Source organism: Neofelis nebulosa, chromosome 10 (assembly GCF_028018385.1).
Source record: "Neofelis nebulosa isolate mNeoNeb1 chromosome 10, mNeoNeb1.pri, whole genome shotgun sequence".
Taxonomy (NCBI): Eukaryota; Metazoa; Chordata; class Mammalia; order Carnivora; family Felidae; genus Neofelis; species Neofelis nebulosa.
The window spans coordinates 102806794-102829549 of record NC_080791.1 but is presented as its reverse complement, the minus strand read 5'-3'; the positions used below and the strand labels follow the sequence as shown (position 1 = coordinate 102829549).

Here is a 22756-nt window from a genome sequence, read left to right as displayed (position 1 = left end):
AAGGCACAACTAGAAGTCTTCTGGTTCAGTGCTTTTTCCACTAATCATTCTGCCTTACTGTTTCCGTTTGACCTTGTATTACTCTCCTAGGCCTAGAGCAGGAAGCAGCAAATGTTCTTGCTAGTCAAGCAGGTTTCCAAGTCCAGTGCCACCCTGGAACAGACCCAAGAACCAGGCCCCAGACGCTCTCTATGTCAATTGCCACAGCAAGGGACAGCAGAGAATGACCTGGCCACCCACACCTGCCTAGGTCCAATCACTCTACTAATGAGGAAGTCAGAAAGGCAGATTTGTTAACAAGCAGAAGGGCCAACACCCTGGGCAGACTCTTTGGTGATAGCTGTTATCTACCAGTGCTCCATGTTGCACCAGCTGAGGTCTGATGCCCACCCCACTGCCCTCTCCCCCCAATGAAAGGTGAGTCACATGGGAGTTGGACTAGCTGTCCAAATGATACAATACCTAAAAGGTGAGTGACTCAGGCTTAGATAATGGGGCCTCTACCCCTGGGCCCAGCCCAGTTCATTATTAACCAAAGCTACCTAATATGAGGAAAATGAGCACAAAGGCATTTGCTTTAGAAGGTTATGATCCCATAGAGAAATTCAGCAACAGCTGCTAGGATACCCTTACCATCAAGACATCTATACATCTTCCCCTTTACTTCTTATTTTTCCTTGCCTAGTAAACACTATGTCTCTGATTTAATCTAAAGCAGAGTTGGCAGCCTATGGGCCAAACTTGTTTTTGCACAGCCCCAGAGCTAAAAATGGGCTTCTATATTTTTAAAAGTTTGTAAAAAGAACAACAACACACAACAAAAATTATACATGGCCCGCAAAGCCTAAAATGGTTCTATCTAGTCCTTCACAGAAAAGGTTTGCCAACCCCCATTCCAAAGCATTCTCTCAAGGCAAACCATCTACCAGCCCAAACATCAATCAATCATGCCCTTTTTCAGATCACCAAAGAATCCTCCGGGATGAGTAGTAAAGTCAGAAGAGGCAGCTGCTTAGTGACCTTTCAGAATGTCACTAATGTACCACCCTCAAAGGATGCCACCCCCATTTCATTTTATAATCAAATGTAAGAACCAAAACACAGTGTCAATTTGGGCTTTTGTGAGGTCAAGGTTTGTTTTTAACTTGAGATTAAAATCACCACGGGGAGGGTTCTCCCTTCACTGTCTATTCTGGCCTAGAAAGCCTAAAACCCTCAACTCTGAATACCAAATCAGATGCTGAAGAAATTCACAAGAGCAAGGGAGTGTCCCACAGCCTCAGGCACCAAGCTCCTTTGTGATGCTGCCTATCTCTAACTGGGGGTTAGAAAGAAACAGCAGAAACTCTTGGCATAGAAGCAAAGGCCATTCTTCAGGATGTAGACCAATAACCATCACAAGTCATTTTCTATAATTAGATATATGACTTCTATAATGAAAAAGAGACAAAAAAGCAAGTCAATATTTAGTAAAATCACAGAAGGGAAGACACAAGTGTCTCTTATTCAAAAACACTTGGAGAAAGAAGAGGGGAGCCTGGGTGGCTCATCCATCTGACTCTTGATTTCAGTTCAGGTCATGAACCCAGGATTGTGGGATCAAGTCTGGCGATGGACTCTGCTGACCGTGGAGCCTGCTTGAGATTCTCTCTCTCCCACTACCCCCTCCCCCACTTGCTCTCTAAAACAAATAAAATGAACAAAATAAATTAAAAAAAAAAAAAAGAAGAGCTGTCCCTTTTCACTATTTTGAAAAGACCCTTACCTTCCCCTTTTCTTCCCTACCTGAGTCGTCGGCGAGGGTCAGAGGGCGTCCCCGTCCGACGGGCAGTGCCATAATCAGACATCATGCCGTAATCCAGGTCATCATAGCCCATGCTACGTTGGTCGTCCTCTAGCCCATAAGGCTCTGGATGAAAACGATGCAGATCCACACTGCTCCCACCTACCCGAACCTGGGGCTGGGGCCCATAGACATCCTGTCTACTAGGTGCCCGATAACCTTCCATGCTGGGCCGATACCGCTCCTCAATGCGGGTCACCCGGGACAGACTGCCATAGTTGTCACTGCTACTTGGATAGCCATCTTCATAGTGGCGGCTATATCCATCAGGAGGGTAGTGGAAGTTCCTGGGAAGAGTAGCAGTGCCTGCTTGCCCCACATAGGGACCAGGTCCCCCATTGCCATTCTTGCGGAAGTCACGACCCAGAGTCTGGATATAGTTGTTAGAAACTGACGAGGCATCCACAGGCAGCCCATCTGGTCCCATAGGGACTGGCTGTACTGTCCGTGTTGTCACAGTCTTCACCACTTTCTTGACCTTCAAGTAAGGAAAGAGAAAAGAGTGAACAATAGAAGCTTAAATTCTAGACTGCTCTAAGAAATGAAATAAACCCCTACTGCCAGGCCACTTTATCTAGAAATGCCTTACGCTTTACCATCTACCCTCCTCTCCATCTTAGAGGAAGTCCCCAGGCAGGACAGCTGCACTGACAGTAACTGTGCCTATAAAGGAAGCTACTATAGACCTTATAAGGTCTTTCTTTCTTCCCCATTCCATTAGATTTTCCCAGATCTCTTCTATATTCCCTGTCTGGCCAGAGACCACTTTCTTTATGCCTCCACTACATACATTCAACACCTTTCATCCACCTTAATTTTTTTTTTTTTAATTTTTAAATTGTTAAATTTTTTTATATGTTTATTTTTTTTTTTTAGAGAGAAAGAGAGCACAAGGAGGGGAGGTTCAGAGATAGAGGGAGACAGAATCCAAAGCAGGCTCCAGGCTCCGAGCTGTCAGCGCAGAGCCCGACATCGGGCTTGAACTCATGAACTGTGAGATCATGACCTGAGCTAAAGTCAGGTGCCTAACTAACTGAGCCACCCCAGTGCCCCCACCCTAATTAAGTTCTTAATCCCTCCCAGTGAAGCCCACAAGAAGACCTCCTCCATCATCCCCGACCTCATATAAGTCTTAGCTTACTGTGGTCTCTGTGCGCCGAGTAGTTCCATCATCAGAGGTCTCCACGGAGACAACAGACATGGCTCCCTCCGGGTCCTCCTCTGTGTAGGTCTCCACAATCTGCCCTGGCTCCTGCATCCTGGGAATGGTACTATACACAAGGTGACTGTGATCCTGTATGGAAAAGAGGAAAAGCAAGGAACAGCCATAAAGATCAACAGTCCAACCCAATGACAAGCAGTCTCCCTAGAGACAAAGACTTCTCATGCATCTTCCATGGGCCCCAGGATTTTCAGAGGGGTAGCTTTCCCCACGTTTTGAACTTCTACAAAAGAGCAGAAGCTATAATTTCCCAGTTCTAGTCATCTAACAAATATGAACTGAAGGGTATCTGGGTGGCTCAGTCGGTTGAGTGTCCGACTTTGGCTCAGGTCATGATCCTGTGGCTTGTGGTTCAAGCCCCGTGTCAGACTCTGTGCTGACAGCTCAGGGTCTGGAGTCTGCTTCAGATTCTATGTCTCCCTCTCTCTCTGCACCTCCCCTGCTGATGCTGTCTCTCCTCTCAAAAATAAACATTCAAATATTACATATATATATATGTATACATATATATGTGTATATATATATATATAAAAACATATATATATATACATACATACATATATATATATACATACATATATATATATATATATATATATATATATGTATGTATGTATGTATGTATATATAAAAACTGAGTTAACTATAGCCACATCAACACCCAAGTGACAGAGACAGCAGATTTAACTTCCCAGTTCTGGTCGTCAAAGTGAATATGATCTGTGTTAACCGCAGCTACATCTACATTATGAGTGACCCTTCAAAAAAGAAGTTCAACCAATAAAGAACTTTTAAGATGAACCAGAAAAATCCCCAAAAGAGCCATCTTCTGACTGGCTCTGTACCCTTCAGAAACTGCCTAAGGCTCAAGACCAACCAGATTTCAGGTAGAAATAGAAGCACGCCCATTCCAGAAAAGGGATGCAGTAATTGAGGGATCAAATACCAGATCAACAGCCATTAAGATTCATTCCAAAATACAATCATCTATACATTGAAGCTCCACTTTTCTATTTTCCTAATTAATGGTGGGGGGGGGGGAGTACTTACAATGTACTTTACAAGACACCCATAAGCTCTTATAGGCTGGGGAAGGAAGAAGATACAAATGAAACAGCTGAGACTGTGAACCAAAGAAGTTACCTGGGGTCCGTTGAGTTTCAGATCTGAAAATTTCTGTCGCTCAAGGTCAGCATCGCCCACAAACCGGCCGTTCTGAAACACAGCCCACAAGGAGATAATTCATTTTGTGGCCTTCCTTTGCTCCATCAAATACAAATTATCTTTTTTTCCAAACAGGAAAAGGGCTTTCAAAATGATATTTGTGGCCTGGAGTCCTTCTGTCAAGTACTTATAAAAGAACATCACCCCTTAGTTTTAGCACTTTCCTCAAAACTGGAATTGGGCCTGGTACTAGCAGACTGGGTCTTTGGAGTATAAGAAGGTAAGCTCTATGAGGGCAGATGTTTGTTGTATTTTTATTTTTCATTTTTTGGTCAGTTTTGTTCAATGATGTATTTCCAGTGCCCTGACCAATGCTTGGCACATAACAGGCACTCAAAAACTATTGACTGAGTAAATAGCAGAGACTCAGGTAAGTCCTTAAAAATATAAGGCTAGGTTGGGGAGTTTCCAAAGGCTTTCTTTTTTTAAAAAAATTTTTTTTAATGTTTATTTATTTTTGAGACAGAGAGAGACAGAGCATGAATGGGGGAGGGTCAGAGAGAGAGGGAGACACAGAATCCGAAACAGGCTCCAGGCTCTGCGGGGTCAGCACAGAGCCCGACGCGGGGCTCGAACCCACGGACCGCGAGATCGTGACCTGAGCTGAAGTCAGACGCTCAACCGACTGAGCCACCCAGGCGCCCCTCCAAAGGCCTTCTTTATTGCTCCGTCCATCTTCATGCTTTACTACCACTGGAAACTTCCATATCAGAGAGACGCAAGAGACAGGAGTCTCTCTTTCCAATAGGAAGAAAATGAGTACCCCAATTCCCCTCAAGCAGACAGTTGTCTCAATATCATCTTCACCAATGTTTAGAGTCACGGAACACAAGTTGCTCTGTCTTAAGCAGCAGGAAATAATCTGACAACGTTATACTATGTAAAAATACATTTGACTGCTCCTCTTCCAATAGAAAACTGTGAGATCCAGCCACCTTGGGAGACTTCCCCCACCCTTCTCCCATTACCTAGGGAGTGTAATGCTGCAGGGAGAGGAAGTTAAACATTATTTTCAGGAAGAAGGAAGGGTGTGGCTTCACTGCTGAACAGAAGTTAAAAATAAAAAAGAGACAGAAAGAGAAATCTTGTACTAAATCCTGGAATTCCCCACCACCTCCAAGCCTGAGCAGTCCTGCTCTCCCCTTAACATATATACCTCTCATTCCTGACCCTCAATTCTGGTTCCTATAAAAATCCTAGGAATCTTGCAAACACACTGCCTCCAAGTTCCTGATCATCCCCTAAATGGACTTCTGTCCTCTCACTCAATATGCTCCTCAGCACGAGGGACCTTCTCTGTCTTAAAAAATAAATAATCAATGAAAAAGGCAACTGGAGCATAAGCTGGAGCATAAGCACTGTTGTTAGTTCCCACAGGAGATCTCTTAAGATGGAGTCTACTGGGCAATGCCTACTCTACACACACACACACACGCACACACGCACACACGCACGCACGCCCGCATAACCTCAGACAGATTATATCACAGCAAAGTCAGACCAGAGAAACCATAGGAAACACAAGATACTTCTCATTTCTAACACCAACTCCCCCAAGTCACATCACAAAGTCAGCCAACCCAGAGACCACTGGCTCCTGTGGTTATCTGGGTTAAATAGCAGCACGATGCTCCTTCTCCAGCTCTAACCAATGATCCCTTCCCTCCAAGACATGATTTGCAAAGCCAACAAAACAAGCACGGAAGGACGACAATACGGAGTGGGAATACACAATTTATGGACACTGCCACACCTTCTGAGCAGACTGTTCCCTGAGGGAGACTGAACTGGAGCCGAGAATACAAGATGCCCAACTGCACCAACCACTAAGCAGACATTTACTTTCTTGAATTTTTGATACCAAGTTGGGGGAAAAAAATCAGAGAAAACAGAAGTAACTTGATTACAGCTCAAAATTACATGATGTAGAATCCCAACCCAGAAACCCCACTCCAGCAAAACAGAAGTCAGACGGATGCTTCTCGAGATAAGTCCACTCAACTCAGCAGAACAGCAATATCCCCTGTGTCTTATATCAGTATTTAACACCCCTGGATAGGTTCACCATGAAGCATGGGCACTGGACAGCCCAGCACCATGAGGAAAAGTAGTTTCCCAGGTAGGATCATAGCCTCTCTATGACCATGCCAAAGTCCTACCTGCAGGTCTGATGGAGAGTCCTACCTGCAGGTCTGATGGGTTACCTGATGCCGGCGGGTGAGGGTGCCGTTGGCCATGAGTGGGTTGGCATCTTGTGGTGAGACCCGGACGCGTTCCAGTTGCGCCGAGACGTGGCGCCGCTCCTCCTCCAGCGCCCGGGTCAGCTTCTCAAACTGGGCCTCTTGCTCCTTCACAGAGGCCAAGATGCTGGCGGTCGACTCCACCTCTGAGTCGTCCATGAAGGTAAAGGGCGGAGCCGCCGCAGAACAGGGTAAAAAGGAAGGTGTGGATCACAGAGGGAGGAGCAAGGAGGGAGAAGGCCCCCTCACTTCACACTACCGGGAGAAGGTAAGAGAGAGGAGAGAAAAGGTCACAGGTCAGAGAAGACAGATGAATCATTAATCCCAGAGCCAAAGATGCCCTCTTGTGGTTTTACTGCGATGCAGAAAGCCAGCCACCATCAAGCCTGGGAGCCCATCACCAGTGTCCGCTCAAGCAGGATCCTTTGCCCGTTACCCTTTGGTAAACACCTCACCAGAAATAATTACTGAATGGAAAGGTGCAACTAGATCCAAGTCTATACTGTTGGCACGAGAGGGAGAATACGGCTAAGGGCTGCAGTCGTGACAGGAGATTAAAACTAGATTATTTTTCCCTGGGAAAATTTGCTGGCATCAACTCAATGAAAATCGTAACTCCACATTACAGACCAGCACTCGCTGTCCTGCAAGAGCAAGCCACTGTTAGAGGTAAGGGGGCAGTACAGGTCCACAGATCTTCCTCAACCTCCCCAAATCTGAACACTGAAATTGCTGCAGTGGTGGCAAAATACACTAAATGAAAATGCTAAATTAGAAGGCCAATTAAAAATGGAAATATTAAAAACTTGCTATCAAATGCAGGAAACAAAGTGAAGGCCCCCATATTTAATACATTCATGAAGGGGCCTTTCTATGTTTCAAAACTGTACTACGATACTGGAAGGCAAACCGTGTGCCTTAGCTAAAGGAGACAAGGGAGCAAAAAAACCCACAAAAATTCCATATGTGAACGTACCCGTGCAGCGACCTTTGCCTCCCTGGGGGAGTTGGAAAATGAGCATGAGGCTCAAACTCTGAAACTGTCCCTTGAAGTAGTTCATATTCTAATTTCTAGACAGTCAATTGCTGGAACTTCCTACATCCCTGTTATTCTACAGAAAGCTCTAAATAAACCAACTATATTTTTCATCTTTACTTACTCCAACTCAGGGTAATATCCAAGTATCTAGAGGGTTGGTGTGCTAGTTATACAATAAATGATAGTTATACAAAAATGAAGAGTTCCCCCTATCCTGTTACATTAACTGCAAGTTGGCCAGTAAATGGAGGGGCACTGTAGTCATACTGTTGGACTGAACAAGGTTTCTCACTTACAAATTGGCTATAGGAGATTTTACGGCCAGCTCACAATATACCATGTCAAGAGGCAGGTTTTAAAATAAACTCTCTTCCCCTCCTTCACCACCCTCTCATCAACCCCCTAAAGAAAAAAGACACTTAAAAATTTTATTCTTAAGAAACATAATTCCATACACACCTGTTAAGAGAAGGTCGTAACTGATTGGCTTAATACAGAGAACAGCCCAGTCTAGATTCAAAAAATCATGGGAGAAGCATCCCAGCCACCACAGCAAGGAGGAAGCAGGAAGGAGACAGCTGCAGAAATATTGGAAGGAAAAATGGGAATGAGAGGAAAATAATATATACACAAAATATTAAAAAATAAGAGGAACAGGGGCAGGTATTGGGAGAAGGACAATCTGGGAATAGAAGGGAGTGAGTGATGTATAAAATACGACTTGGAATTGCTTAATGTGACAAATGCCCTTTGGACTTTGCTCTGTCTTCAGGTATTTGGACATTGGATGTAGTTTTCACTAAAACCTGGATTCTACTGTCATAGACTACTTCTGTACAAAACCAGGGGTAGGTTATAATATGGATAAAAATTCATTTACCCCCTATTCCCAGCAACCAAATTGGGGGGGGAAATGTCGTTGGAATGCCCTTCCCCCTCCTCCCCACCTCTAAGGCAGAAACCTCAAAGCCCAGTCCCAGCATGCCCACAAAGACATTGAGAAACCAATGCAACAGTCGTAGTGGGGAAGACATGTGGGGACTAGCCTAGGCTGAGCCTTTTGCTTCAGTTCCCTTTCCCACGCTCCCCAGAGCCCCACCAAACACAAATGCTTGGGCCCTTGGGCCCGTGTGCTTTAAAGTATACGCAGTATTCTGTAAGCAAGAGCACCCAGAGGAGCAGATAGACAGGTGCCCAATAAACTCCCTAATTAGTCCTCCACCACTAAGCTCCTTCCAGCAGATCCAGTACCTAAATCCAAGAATGTGGCAACCCTGTCTAAATTCCTTCTACCCTGGCTCTGCGCTCCCACAGTCACACTTATCAACTCCTGTTCTTCCTTCCGGTCCACTGCCAAGTTCTTCTATTCCCACCCTATATCCCAACAGGCCACTCAAGGGTCTTTAATGAAAAGTAACCTCATTTAAAAAAAAAAAAAAAAAAAAAAAAAAAGCTGCTCCCTTTTCCTCTCTATTGCTTCATTTTAACCATTGCCCTTATCCATCATGTACGATGACCTATGAACCTTCCATACCAAGAGGACTCTAAGCCCAAGAGAGATTCTTCCAGTTCTAGGCTTCAACAGGGCTCAAACTGCAGTTACCACTCTGGCAGCCTCTGTCCTGTAATCTCCTTTACTAATAAAAGCCCAAACCACCACTATTATGGGGCATACAGTGAAAACACTCCCTGCTGCAGAGAAACTGTTTGTCACCCACTTTTATGTCACCCATAAACGGCCCCTTTTTACCCCTACAGCTTTAGTTTAAAAGAAGGGGTTAAGGAAGGTTGTAGGAAAACTACCCAGGGCTCTAGGCCAGGAAGCATGATCCTTCCCCACGTTCATGGCTTTAAAGGCCAACCACCTGGCTCTAATTTGGAGAAGAGGACAGCACAGTTAAGCAGAAAGACAGGGTCAGATTCCTGGGCCTAATAGCATGGGGAGATTTTCTGCCTGAAAGAGAGCAGAAGCAGAGGCTGTGTGGGATAGGACTCAGAAGACTGGTCCCAGTCCTGGCTCTGCCACTAGCCAACAATGGCAGAAAGTCACTGCCGTGTTCTCATCTGTAAGATGCCAACATCACCAGCCCAGTTTAACTGAGGATTGCTAAGAGAAACAGGTGAGATAATGTACATCATACAAATGTGAGGTATTAAGTTGTTTCAGGAGTTAGTTTCTATCTCCCAATTATATTACTTAATGGTAATGCCTCAGCCCAAAACTATTCTGTGAACTAGTAGATGAGACTCACTGGATCAAGAGCATAACTGGGTTCTAAGGAGTGGATGAGCTGGTTCCCCTGCTCCAACTCTATTTACTAGGGAGGTCCCACCTAGACCAGTGTTTCTGGGACATAGGGCATAGAGTATTACAGATCTGCTATAATAAGTTCTTGACCCCTTATTTGATGCCTTGGTAGTTTATTACCAAGGAGAAAGGGAAGGTGAAAAGAACTAACAATTACTGAATGTTTTACATTTATTATCTTGGCAATACTTATAACCCTAAGGAAGTAAGTTCTACTGCAAATGAGAAAACAGGCTCTAGGTGAAGAAATTACCCAAGGTCTAGGTTAATAGCAAGTTCCGAATATCAACTCACATCTATTCCATTCTAAAGCCTGTGTTCTCTTTCTACTACATGCTGTCAAGCCCAAAAATTACAAGCCCAGTAGAAGATGGACAGTCCAGTCCTTCTTCCCCACAGTCCTTGAGCTTTCTGCCCAAACATCACAGGAAAAGGGGGAAGGGGAAGCTTCCATTTTTCCTTAAAGGCTTATTTATATGTCTGCATATAAGATATAAGTGGAAGAACAGAACCAAATGGGAGGAAAAAGCAAGCAGAAGTAGGGGGAGAGAATGAAGCTGCTGGCAAGCTATAGAACACTGCTTCACAACTCAGACTTAAGCAAAGTCTTCTCCATGCCATACACACACAAAAATTATGGTTTAGACCAGAATCTGCAAACCATTAACCGACTTTGGCAATTAGAGTCAAGAAAGTCACGGGAGTCCAGGCCAACACCTTTCTTAATATTTTCAAATGAGTTAACACTGGATCTCACTACAAAAAGAATCAAGGAATTCTCAAAGTGAGAAGGAGCAGGAGAAGGCCACACATAAAGTGAGCCCTGCTATTTCCTTAAGACTGTACTTTCCCTTAAGAGTACAATTGGGGTTTGTTTGTTGTTTTTTTTTTTTTATTTTTTTTAACGTTTTATTTATTTTTGAGACAGAGAGAGACAGAGCATGAACGGGGGAGGGGCAGAGAGAGAGGGAGTCATAGCATCCGAAGTAGGCTCCAGGCTCCAAGCCATCAGCCCAGAGCCCGACGCGGGGCTCGAACCCACGGACCGCAAGATCATGACCTGAGCTGAAGTCGGACGCCCAACCGACTGAGCCACCCAGGCGCCCCATGACTACAATTGGTTTTACTTCTAACAAGCCATAGGTCCTACAGACTTGTGAGTCTACAGCAAAGCCTCAACAATGGTACAAATTCAGTCTCTTCTGTAAGAATCCAAAACCAGAAGTTAAATTGGATCAAATACCCAGCAGGACCAAACAGACAAGGCCAACCAGGTAGCTGGGCAAAAAAATATCAGCAATAGCATGGTCCCCTGAAATGATCCATTCTACTGTAACCCAGCCAAAGAAATGTAATTTGGAATTATGATTTTTAGAAGTTAAAAATACAGACTTTAGAATCAGACTAGGTTCAAATCCCAACTCCACTGTTTCTTAGCTATAGGACTTTGGGCAAAGTACCACTTAATCTCTAACCCTCAGGTTCCTTTTCTGTAAAATGGGGAAATAAAATACATGTAAGGGTAGTTGTAAGAAGTACATAAGACAATCCACATAAAATGCTTAGAAAAATGACTTGACACACAGAAAGCTATTAATATGGTTACTAATACAAACACTGCTACAAATAGCTACCACAAAGGACTAGAGTTTGGTGGTGTTAATAGGTCTTTTGAATAAAACACACGTTTCCACATGCTCCCCTCTCTGCTTTATAGCAGACCAGTAAACTAGAGGAACTCTTCACACTCTCAAAGGGAAAAACAAAATAAAACTCCAGATTAGGGTCAGAAGACCTGGGGTTCAAGTCCTATGTCTGCCAAAAACTAGCTGTGAGAACTAGCTCGCAGGGGAAGTTATAACCCAAGCAATCTGCATTTTTATTACTTATCAAGGCTTAACTTTAATGGGCTCATATATGTAAACCTATAGGCTGGGTGACTCTGACATCCATGCTATCCTGATAAACATATCCAATAAAGATATGACCAGAATTAGGCAAGCTAGCCCTTATGGAAAGAGGAAAAAGTATGTCCTAAGCCCCACAAAATAGTCTTTGGGGTTCTTAGGAAAGAAATTTTCTGTAGCCAATCCCAAAGCCAGTTCTCCTCCTTCCTTCCTTTTTATTCATCATGAAATTAAAACCAATGTCACAAAGTTCTGCCTTCCTTCCAAAAGCAAGAATAAGCAAAACTCCTCTTCTAGGTCATCCTAGGAATTTCAAATGGTGGTTCTAAAAAGCACACTGAGGGGCGCCTGGGTGGCTCAGATGGTTGAATGTCTGACTTCAGCTGGGGTCATGATCTCGTGGTTCATGGGTTCGAGCCCCATGTAGGGCTCTGTGCTGACAGCTCAGAGCCTGAAGCCTGCTTTGGATTCTGTCTCCCTCTATCTCTGCCCCTCCCGCACTCATGCTCTATCTTTCTCTCTCTCTCAAAAAATAAATAAAAACATTAAAAAAAATTTTTTTAAAGCACACTGAGCCTCATACTGAAGAATACCAATCAATAGAACATAGCACCTGTAACGCCACAGAGCTGTACTACATAACACTCAAGCCAACAAAAGTAGGTCTTCTAGACCCCTAAAAGGCATTTGTTTGCCTTAAATAGCACTTGCTCCAAAATTCAAAGCAATTACTCCTGTTCAAACATACACACAGAAGGTTGCCATTTTATTTTTAAATTAAAGGAATATATTTTGTCAGTAGTTTTTCTCTGGCTTCTTCTCACAAAGAGCGCTTGTACCAGAGTCCAAGATCTAAGTACCCCACCCACCACCTGATGTTCCACCATCCCAAACTCAGTGAGAACAATTCCAGTATACCTCCTTTTGTTGGGAAGACTCACTCCCACCCTAAGCCAAGTCCCTGGACATGATTTGCATTAAGACCTAAAGAAGACCCCCTCACTTCACGATCTCAACTGACCACTTCTCAGAGTTACAAATCCAATATTCCGGAAATGGCCTTGTCTCAGGTGTTAGCGGTTTCTGAGCCTCCCCGTGGATCTGCCTGATGTGGGGCCCAGCTTCTCCACTTAAGAGCACCCAAAAGGCAGACTGGGGACTTTCACTTTCCCAGGGAAAGCCTGGGTCTCACTGTGTCCACCATGAATCTCTCTGATATAAGGGAGTCTCTGACAAATCACTGTCCTCTTAGAAACGAGTGATACTTCTGATTGGAGTTCAGAAAAGAAGGAAAATAAATACACAATAGTTTGAAGTTGTTTTTTCTTTAAATACTCTTTGTTAAAAGGAGGTTGAGCTGGCAATCTCTACAGGTCAACAGGACACGTTAAACTCACTTCAGTCTTATAATCCTGACCCAAAGTTACTCATCAGGTTTTAGCTTTTACTGTGACTTTAAAAGAAAAAAAAAAAAAAAAAATCGCCTCCATCATCTTGACCCTAAATTCGGAAACCAGGTGGAATATTCTCCTTGTTCTTTTCCCCTACCAAGTATTCTGGGAACCCCCCAAACCATAACATACTAAATGGATGAATGCTAGACTGGCTTTGAAAAAAAGGAAGGGTGTGGCTCTCAGTTAGTGAGGGGCCCAGGACTGAAAGGCTATGGAAAGAGACAAAACCTGCTTCTCTCTGGGGCACGTATGACACACACACAGGACTGGTCTAACAAGTCCTTCTGATCTCTCAGGCCAGGCCGCCTCTTTCTCCTCCCCCATTACCCACGTGCCTCTCCAAGGCCCTCCACTGGGCCAGCCAACGCTGAATTTTCTCTCAATCCTGAAGGTCTGAGACACGGGAGTTACTTACCTGGATCCCTGATGCAACCCTGCCAAAGGAGCCTCACCTAGCCTTATAAGGAGAAAGCAGAGCTTTAGGGAGAGGCCGATAAGGAAACAAAGATAAGAGGGAGGGGCAAAAAACCAGAAGGAGGTGTCAGACTGAAGGGGAGAGGCCAAATGCCTTTCTCCTTCCTACAGGAGAAGGGAGAAAAAAAGAGGGAGGTCAAGTACACACAATGGGAAATGAGAAAAAGTCTAATCAAAATGGAAAGGTATTGTGTAACTCCTGTGTCATAAAACAGAAATCCTAAAATTAACAAGGACACCTTATACCCTTCCCTAGCCTAGGCTAGGGGAGAAAAAAAAAAAAAAAAAAAAACACACATGGGAAAAAAGCTTAACCTTAGGGTTTTCTAGAGGTCACCCAACTGTCTGAGCTCACATTCCTTTTTTAAGGAGGCACCTTCTCACCAAACCCCCTCACTTTCTATCTATGGTATTCTCACCATTTCTTTGCCTGTCCTCTGATGGGGCTTGGACAAGCTGAAAGCATGCAATTGAGTCACGTTTGCAGTCCCGCTTCCTCAAAGCACTGAAAAGAGCTAAGACACCCCTTCCCCCAGGTGTAGAATATATCTCCCTTTTGAGACAAGCAACAGAGTCTATGAGGAAATGAGAGGAAGTGTGAAGGTCCTGTTTCATCTATAGGACAGACAGCTGAAGGAAAGGTTTTTCCCTACTTTAAAGAAGAAAATCTGACCTTACAGGGGAAGAAAAGTTATGAATTAATTACTGATGTCCCCCATAAGTTATCACAATAATCTTCTCAATGGCCTCTGGGGTGACACTGGACCCTTTTTATAAATGAGTAAACTCTACATCAGAAGAACTCAGTATCTTGCCCAAGGTCATAGAGCCAGTGAGTGGTGGAAACTCATCTGTTCTGCTCCAAGTTCGTGTTCCTTCTTCCCAATGGAGTAAAAGAAGTCTGAACTTCCAATGGGTCTTGCGGTTAAAAGTCATTCTAATTCCAACAGAGAAACTGACCAAAAGTAATGGCATGGGGAGGATGGCATGGAAGCAGATAGACTTTTGGGTCTTACCTTCACTTTAATGAGTAAGACTTACTTGATTCTGAGGAAGAATAGCTTACAGTCTACTTCAGATTTATATCCCATTTTATAAAGGAACGAGAACTCAGAAGGGAAAATGCTAGGGGCAAAAAGTAATACAACTTTTTACATAATCACCTACTTTTCCTCTGCAGAGCCTGCTCTAGAAATCTGGCTACATGCCACATTCTCAAATCATCCAGATCTCAAGAAAGAAAACCTAATCACAAATATCCCTACTCTCATTTTTAATGTGGCATCTCACTAAACCAAAAGCAGAGATCAGAGTGGGGTGGGAAACAGAAGGAACTAGAATCGGGGAAGATTGTGCTGGCCAGCATCAGAACAGAGGGGAAGGATTGTTCTAGCGGTATGTTAGCAATCTGCCTCTGGGGCAGCTGTCCTCCTGAGCAATCAAAGGCCGATTTGTATGTGTGCTCAGGGACTAGCCAGCTTGGCAAGAAGTTGAGGACTCAGCCACCCAATCCACAAAGTGAGAAGAGATGCCTGTTTCACAGCTGGAATGGAGGGCAGGGAAAACACAAAACAAGGGGGAAAGGAGGGAGGAGGAGAACAGAGAGTGCTACAGGTGCTATTTCAGTCTAGACAGAGGGGGGGAACATATCCTAGGAAACTACCAACCATTCCTTAGTTATGTGCCAACAGTGAATTGCCAGTACCTCTCAATAGTGAAATCAAAGAATGGGTGGGTTTCTCTGGCTCTGTATGTAGTAGGGTGCCAACTGGAGAGATGAAACCTAAAGTGTTGGGCCCCAGCAACACCCACTTCTCTCTGTCCCTTTCAGACCAAAGTACCTGCAACATACAGAGTGAATAAACATCATATAAACAAACATCTCTTTCTAGAATTCCTTTCTTAATTAAATCCTAGAAATCTATAAATAACAGTAACACACATAAAACTCAGTGAGATTCCCCAATGCTAGGACGTGGAGGCCATTTACAGAATTCGAGCGCTGAGAAGGCCACGGTCCGAATTCACACTCCCTCATCCCTCAGAGTAGCTTAGATGCCCTGAGACCCATTAGACACACAAAGGCTGCTCTCTTCTCAGTAGAGCCCTGGAGCAGAGCTGCTCTCCAGGGACAAAGAGATTTCACAGGAGAACCACAAAGGCATCGCCCCTCTCCGCTCCCCACTCCCAGCTTTCTCACTTCCTGTCACAGTAGCACCAGACCACAGTCTCCCAGAAACAAACAAATACAAAGTGCTGGATTCTGGGCTGCAGGCCAACCGCATTCCAGGGCATCCTGTCTACCAATCACCAGTCAGAGCTCCCACTTTGCCCTGCTCAGTTCCTTATCATGTTCGGGAAAACAACCCTCCTCCCTGCCTCAAGCCAACACTACATAGGACAAAGCTCAGGCCTTTGAGAATCCGCAGAAAGATACTGTGCATGGATCTAAGGGTTTGAAAGGGGTGAGGGGATTCTTAAGATTCCTACTTGGCAAGGCTTCTTCACTTTGGAGGCACTGCATTGGGGATGTTAGAGCTACTGCTGCTGTTATATTCAGTTCAGCTACATGTGATACATCCCAAAGAGAACTTCACTATGGCAATCGGATTGCTGCTCTGGATTCAGTCAATAGAACATTCCCACCTGGAGAACTACTTTAAAACACATCTTCTGTCACCTTCTCTATCACCCATTTCCAGTTTTCAAAGTCTTTCAAGCCCTTTTCCCCACAAGCATAAAGTTGATTCCTAGAGGCCTCACAGAGAACAAACAAAGGCAGCAGACTCCACCCTACAAAGGGGCAGGATAAGCACCAGCAGGTGCTGGGAGCAAAGTTCTCGCTTCCCCAGGGAATGAGATGTAGCCAAGTATTGCACAGTAGTTCTGGTGGCAAAGCGGTCAAGACCGCAACCTTTTCCTGTTCACTGCTCCCCCGGAGTGGGTCAGGGCCTGTAGATTTGGAACCTCTTCAGAAAAAGAAAAAAAAAAAAAAAACCCTCCCTTTCTAATAAGGGTCCTCAGCTAATTCCAAGAATGGGATAAATGATACATTCTTCTATTATCTTGTACAAACCCCATGGAGGTTAGCCCAAAACCCCAGAAGCAAAGATGCAGATAGAAGTCAAGCTAATCTATTAGCCAGAGAGTCTTGAAATCCAAAAAAGTAACACCCTTTGCCCACAGGGCTCAATTCCCTTTGAATAAAGCAAAGCACAGGCTCAGCCCAGAGTCCTTCAACCAGGTGACATTCCAGTCAATGAACTAGTAATATGTTATCATTTCTCAGCTTTTCTCCTCCTTTGCTTTCTCCTACAAACTCCTTTATCCTTCTTCTTGGATCTGCTAGAAGTACTCTGGGCTGAACCCTGATTTCGATTAGTATATGATACAAAAGGAGCCTAAGTCTGAAACAACACAACTTAGAAGGAATTAGCCAATATCTGAATCTGACATAACCAGGTGGGGAGGAATATACACAAGAGTCAGCCATTCTAGAGCTGGGTAGCAAAGTGGGCACTTAACACTGTGTTTTAGAACAGAACTTCAACAGTAGAGCCTAGCCACTGCAAACTCTATTCTATCACTGAAGCATACACAAAAAAAGTTTAAGATCTCTCACCTAGCACTGAATCAGACAAACTCCCTTTTTCTCTCAAGAATAACTGAAAAAGTAGTAACAACTGTTAAATGTATTCTTGTCCCATTCTCCCTCATCACAGCCCAGGCCAAATACATCACTCAGTTAAGCAATATTGTGTGAGGTAGTTATACAAAAAAGAGATAAAAAATAATCTGGTGGGGGTTTTCTGGGATACCTATAAAAAACAAAAAAACAGGGTTGTCAAAGACTCATCCCAGACAGAGAACTGGATACACCCATTATCAGTACTCCTGCTAATGCTCCAAAAGGATGCTTGGCAGGTTGTCTGCCTCAAATTGAGCAGGTGAGACAGAAAAGCCGTGCTGACTCAGAAATACAGTCACCCCAGGGTGTGAGGGAGGGAAGGAGACCAATATAGCCAACCGATTACAATTCATCATGACTTCACCAAAGGTCCTGGTTCTAACTGTATCTCTGGCTGTTTGCAGACATATTTCAAAAACCCAACCAAAGGAATAATGAATGGGTAAGAAGAAAGTCAATGGAGGGGCCCAAGACTTAGCTGAATACTCAATGGTTGGAAAAGCATGAATCTGTTTTGCTATCTAACTTCCCACATACCCCTTTCCAAATCAGGCCCAAAGCTGAAAGAATTAGAGGGAGGGGAGGCAGAGAAAAGAATGTGACTGAGAAAGGTTTAGTTACATTCCAACTAGCCAACATCCCACATGGTATTAAGAGTGCCTGACAATCCAATCCCACTACATGGGAGTTGCTGGGGCTCTGCTAACATACATCCAATTCCTCCACCCCTCCCACCCCCAAACACTCTGAAAAGAAGCGTAATTGAGATAGCTTGATGAAGGCACCAGCTGTTTCCACCACTCTCCCTCCCCCCAACCCCAGAGACCACAGTTCAAACTCACATCAAACACTTAATACAATTGACTAGCCAGTAGGAAGGAGAAGCCTGGACTAAAATAGCAGGAAGAGTGCCAACTGGCCCCACTTAGAAGGAATGTTTTCTTGGCTCAATTTAAAAATAAGAAACCTTTGTCACCCACTCCCTTCTGCCCAATTATGTTCTCCTTTCTGCAACCTACTCCTCAGTGTCAAATGGATTTCAGTTTCTTCCCTACAACTCCTTCATCTATTTTCAAATGTCAGGGAATACAGGGGAGGTAGAAGGTTGAATGTAAAGTAATGCCTGGGAGATTGGGAGGCTTCCTGGACTGCAACCGCCAAACCCAGCTCAGGGCTCTCACAAGGGCAAGGAGACAAGAGCCCACACTGCACCCGTCTCCACATTTCAAATTCGGAAAGAAGGGAATGAACATTAGGTTTCCACAGCTGAACAATGATTTCCCGAGGCACGGGTAGCCGGTCAAGACTATTAACGTGATCAGCCCCTCCCCCACCCATATTTGAAGTGGGCCTGAGTTAGCCAAGGAGGAAGGGAAGGAAGCCAGCACTTCCTTTTCAGACAGGAAGTAACAATGGCCCTTCCTGTGGAGATTTAAACAAATTGTCCAGCTGAGTTTCAACGAGAACATCCTCTCCTGAATTTGTTCCACAATTTCAAAATGGAGAGGGGAAAATGGAGATATGGTCCAAAAGTTTCCCTTCCCTCACAACAGGCAAGTCCTCCATACCATGCTGAGTGCTGGCATAACCCCCAAATCAGGCGGTGGCATCTGTAATTACAAAACAATACAGGATAGATACAGAGGTAGAAAACTTCAAATTAGCCACCTTCTCACCAAGTCCACTACCACAAACTATTCTTGTCTACTTCTCATTCTAATTAAATAACCACCCATGTGAGAAATCACATAGATATGCAGCTTAACTCAAAACGTTCAGGTTTTATGGTCCTCAAACCTGAGTGATCAGAATCACCTGGGAAGCTTTTTTTTTCGAAAAATACAATCTTGGCGGCGGCGGGGGGGGGGGGGGGGGGAGCTGGAGGTTAGTACCTGTGTGGCTTGGTCAGTTAAGTGTTGGGACTTCAGCTCAAGTCTCACAGTTCATGAGTTCAAGCCCCACATAGGGCTCCCTGCTGTCAGCACGGAGCACACTTTGGACCCTCTGTTCCCCTCTCTCTGCCCCTCCCCTGCTCATACTATCTCTCTCGAAAAGAAATAAACATTTTAAAAAGTTATTTTAAATATAATTTCTGGGGCACGTAGCTGGCTCAGTGAGAGGAGTGTGAGACTTGAACTCAGGGTTAGGAGTTCGAGCCCCATGTAGGGTGTAGAGATTACTTAAATGAATAAACTTAAAAAAAAAATTGGAGTGCCTGGGTGACTTAGTTGGTTAAGGGTCTGACTTCGATGCATCGGGCTCTGTGCTGACAGCTCGGAGCCTGTAGCTGCTTTGGATTCTGTGTCTCCCTCTGTCCCTCCCCTGCTCGTGCTCTGTCTCTCTCTCTCTCTCTCTCTCTCTCTCTAAAATAAATAATAAACATTTTTAAAAATGAAAAGTTTTTAAATTCAAAATACAAAAAAAAAATATTATCGCCCAAATCTACCTCCTCACCCCTTATACTTCAATTTCTAGAGAGAATGCCTAGGAATTTATGCTTTTAAAAAGCTCTCAAAGGGGCGCCTGGGTGGTGCAGTCGGTTAAGCGTCCGACTTCAGCCAGGTCACGATCTCGCGGTCCGTGAGTTCGAGCCCCGCGTCGGGCTCTGGGCTGATGGCTCAGAGCCTGGAGCCTGTTTCCGATTCTGTGTCTCCCTCTCTCTCTGCCCCCCCCCCCCCGTTCATGCTATGTCTCTCTCTGTCCCAAAAATAAATAAAAAAAATAATAATAATAAAAAAAAAATAAAAAGCTCTCAAAGTGATTGATAGCTACTGGGACCACTGTACTAGCCTATCACTGACAACCCTCTGGCCACCACACTCCTCCAGCAGAAAGGGCACTGGTTATTAAATATAGGATTTGGGCCTGCTCTGCTGTTCACCAGACAGCTCAGATCATTATTCCAAGCCGGATTAGTGACTCTTTGAAAGCCTGGGTTTAAATATAAGAATGACTAGAATGACACCGTCCTAAATCCTATATTCTAGACTCAGAACCTAGAAAGAATTATCTCATTTTTTAGAATCCTGAGCTCCTACATTGGAGGATATCCCTGTTTACATTGCAGACTGGACAACCCTGATTATTTTTAAAACAACTTAGTTTAGAGGCGCCTGGGTGGCTCAGTCAGTTGCACTTCTGACTCTTGACTTCAGCTCAGGTCAGGATCTCACTGTTAGTGAGATGGAGTACACATTGGGCTCAGCACTGACAGCATGGAGCCTGCTTGGGATTCTCTCTCCGCCCCCTTCTCTCTCACTCAAAATAAATAAATGAACTTTTAAAAACTGATTTGGTTTAATTTTCCTCCAAGAAACAAAGAACTGTGCCAACATTTTCAAAGATTGGTTCCATATATCCCAAAAGAAGTCTAAAGTCGCATATCTAGCATTCATGACCCCAGATAATTCTAGCCCAGTTGACAATAGAACAGAAATAATCAGAAACTCTGGATTCAAATGTTATCTATGACATTTATTCAAGCAAGTGACTTTAACTTCTGGTTTGAGTAAGAGCAAATGAGTAGCAAAATGTTTTTAGAAGAACCATAAAGAGAAATATTTCCACAGGAAGCATGTGTCACTAAAGATTTAGGAAAAAAGAATGCCACTAAAAAGCATACTTTCAAGACAACTACAAACATCTTTGAATGCTGAAGCAATACACATCAAGCAGTTATTTAAAGCGACTTCAAAATTTGGGGGATCTGTGATTGCCTAGAGTATTTCCTATGCAAGAGGATACAGTTACTTGACCAGAGAAGGGGATGGAAGGGAAATAAATGTTTCCTGATTGAAGTCATCTCCCAAGGATGATATTAAGTAACAGGATGACAACTAGGTATAATTAAAAAGAAGGACAGAGGGTAACCAGGTCAAGTTGCAGAGCTAAACTCCAAACTGAGAGAGAGGGAGACAGAGATTCTTTCACTGAAGGACAGACTAGCTAAACAAGATTATCGTGAGAGGGAAAGTAAGAATGGTGATTCAAGACACAAGTACTCTTGGTAATCAAATATCCTTTTACTTTCCCATGTGTGGTTGCCACAGAACATCGATCACTAAATAGTTGGTGCTTATTCCTCAATCCCACCAAAGTCAACCAGGCCAACCAGCTCAGTATATGCTTTAATAACCCTTAATGCTTAAACATACATATGGAAAAAGGGAAAACAGTTATCAGGGATGAGTATCTCCTCCCATGAGCAAAACAGAAATATGAAAATGGTGACCTACAACATGGTCCCTGAAGCCATTAAATCCCAATGATTAGGGCTTTGGGGAAGCAGGGGCTTTTTGATCAAATGAACAAACAGAAAAACAACAGATAAGTGGGGCAGGCATATTTGGTCATAAACCAAAGCACAAATGTACTCAAAAAGAAACTGTACCAGATGTAGGCTGTCCCTTCTCCTGTTCATAGAAAATCGACTATGTAGATAAGAAGGTGGAGAAATACATCTCTAGGGAGGAAATTTTTGTCTCACTTCCCAAACGCATACAAGCTTATTCTAAGTAGCTGCCCTACTATTATATTCTCCAAGACAAGGGTCATCAATCTATGCAAAATCTGCTACTCTGCAAATTATGTGCTGACTATACTCACATGGAACTTCTGCAATGGGACAAAGATAGAAGTTGGGTCAGGTATTGCCTCAACTCTTTACAAAGAACACACAAAAAATTGTTACCATTTGTTGTCTCTGTGGTCTGAAGAAGACTTTTTTTGTATTGTACAGTGCACGACAAGGTCCTAAATTAAATTGTCCCCTCTTCCCCACAACACATACCCATTGAACCTCTCTGAACAGATCTACTATTCCTCTCATCTTTCTTGCTCACTGGTAACAACCAACCTCAGGACCTTTACACATTCTACTCATATCTACATGACTTCACCCTAATATGTTTTAGGTCTCTCTCAAACATACCTTATTAAGTGAAGACTTCCCTGACCACTCTCAGTATACATTTAAAAACCTCACTTTACCCTTGTACTTCTTATTCACCACTCTGTATTCTGCTTTATTTTTTCCTCAATAGTATCAACACACTCTAGCATACTATACATTTACTTGCTTATTTATTATCCGTCTCTTCCAACTAGAAAGTAAACTCTGTGAGGTCTGATGTACTGTTATATTCCAGTGCATGGCATACAGCATGTTCTCAAATTTCTTTTATTTAAAAAAAAAATTTTTTGGGGCGCCTGGGTGGCGCAGTCGGTTAAGCGTCCGACTTCAGCCAGGTCACGATCTCGCGGTCCGTGAGTTCGAGCCCCGCGTCAGGCTCTGGGCTGATGGCTCGGAGCCTGGAGCCTGTTTCCGGTTCTGTGTCTCCCTCTCTCTCTGCCCCTCC

The 22756-nt window shown here is 43.9% G+C and overlaps 1 protein-coding gene across 13 annotated transcripts in view; it reads right to left on the bottom strand.

Moving 5' to 3' along the window:
- Positions 1-22756, bottom strand: part of CTNND1 (catenin delta 1) — a 47519-nt gene that overhangs the window by 15955 nt on the left and 8808 nt on the right. For 10 of the 13 annotated variants that reach the window (XM_058689055.1, XM_058689060.1, XM_058689050.1 and 7 more), the window contains 5 exons: positions 8028-8146; positions 6494-6784; positions 4209-4280; positions 2985-3137; positions 1786-2321 (listed from right to left, as the gene is read on the bottom strand). In XM_058689055.1, coding sequence (XP_058545038.1) covers positions 1786-2321; positions 2985-3137; positions 4209-4280; positions 6494-6688 — 956 coding nt within the window. In that variant the 5' untranslated portion in view covers positions 6689-6784; positions 8028-8146. Of the gene's footprint in view, positions 1-1785; positions 2322-2984; positions 3138-4208; positions 4281-6473; positions 6785-8027; positions 8147-22756 lie in introns of those variants that run through there. The other 3 variants (XM_058689051.1, XM_058689062.1, XM_058689061.1) reach the window with 3 other exon arrangements.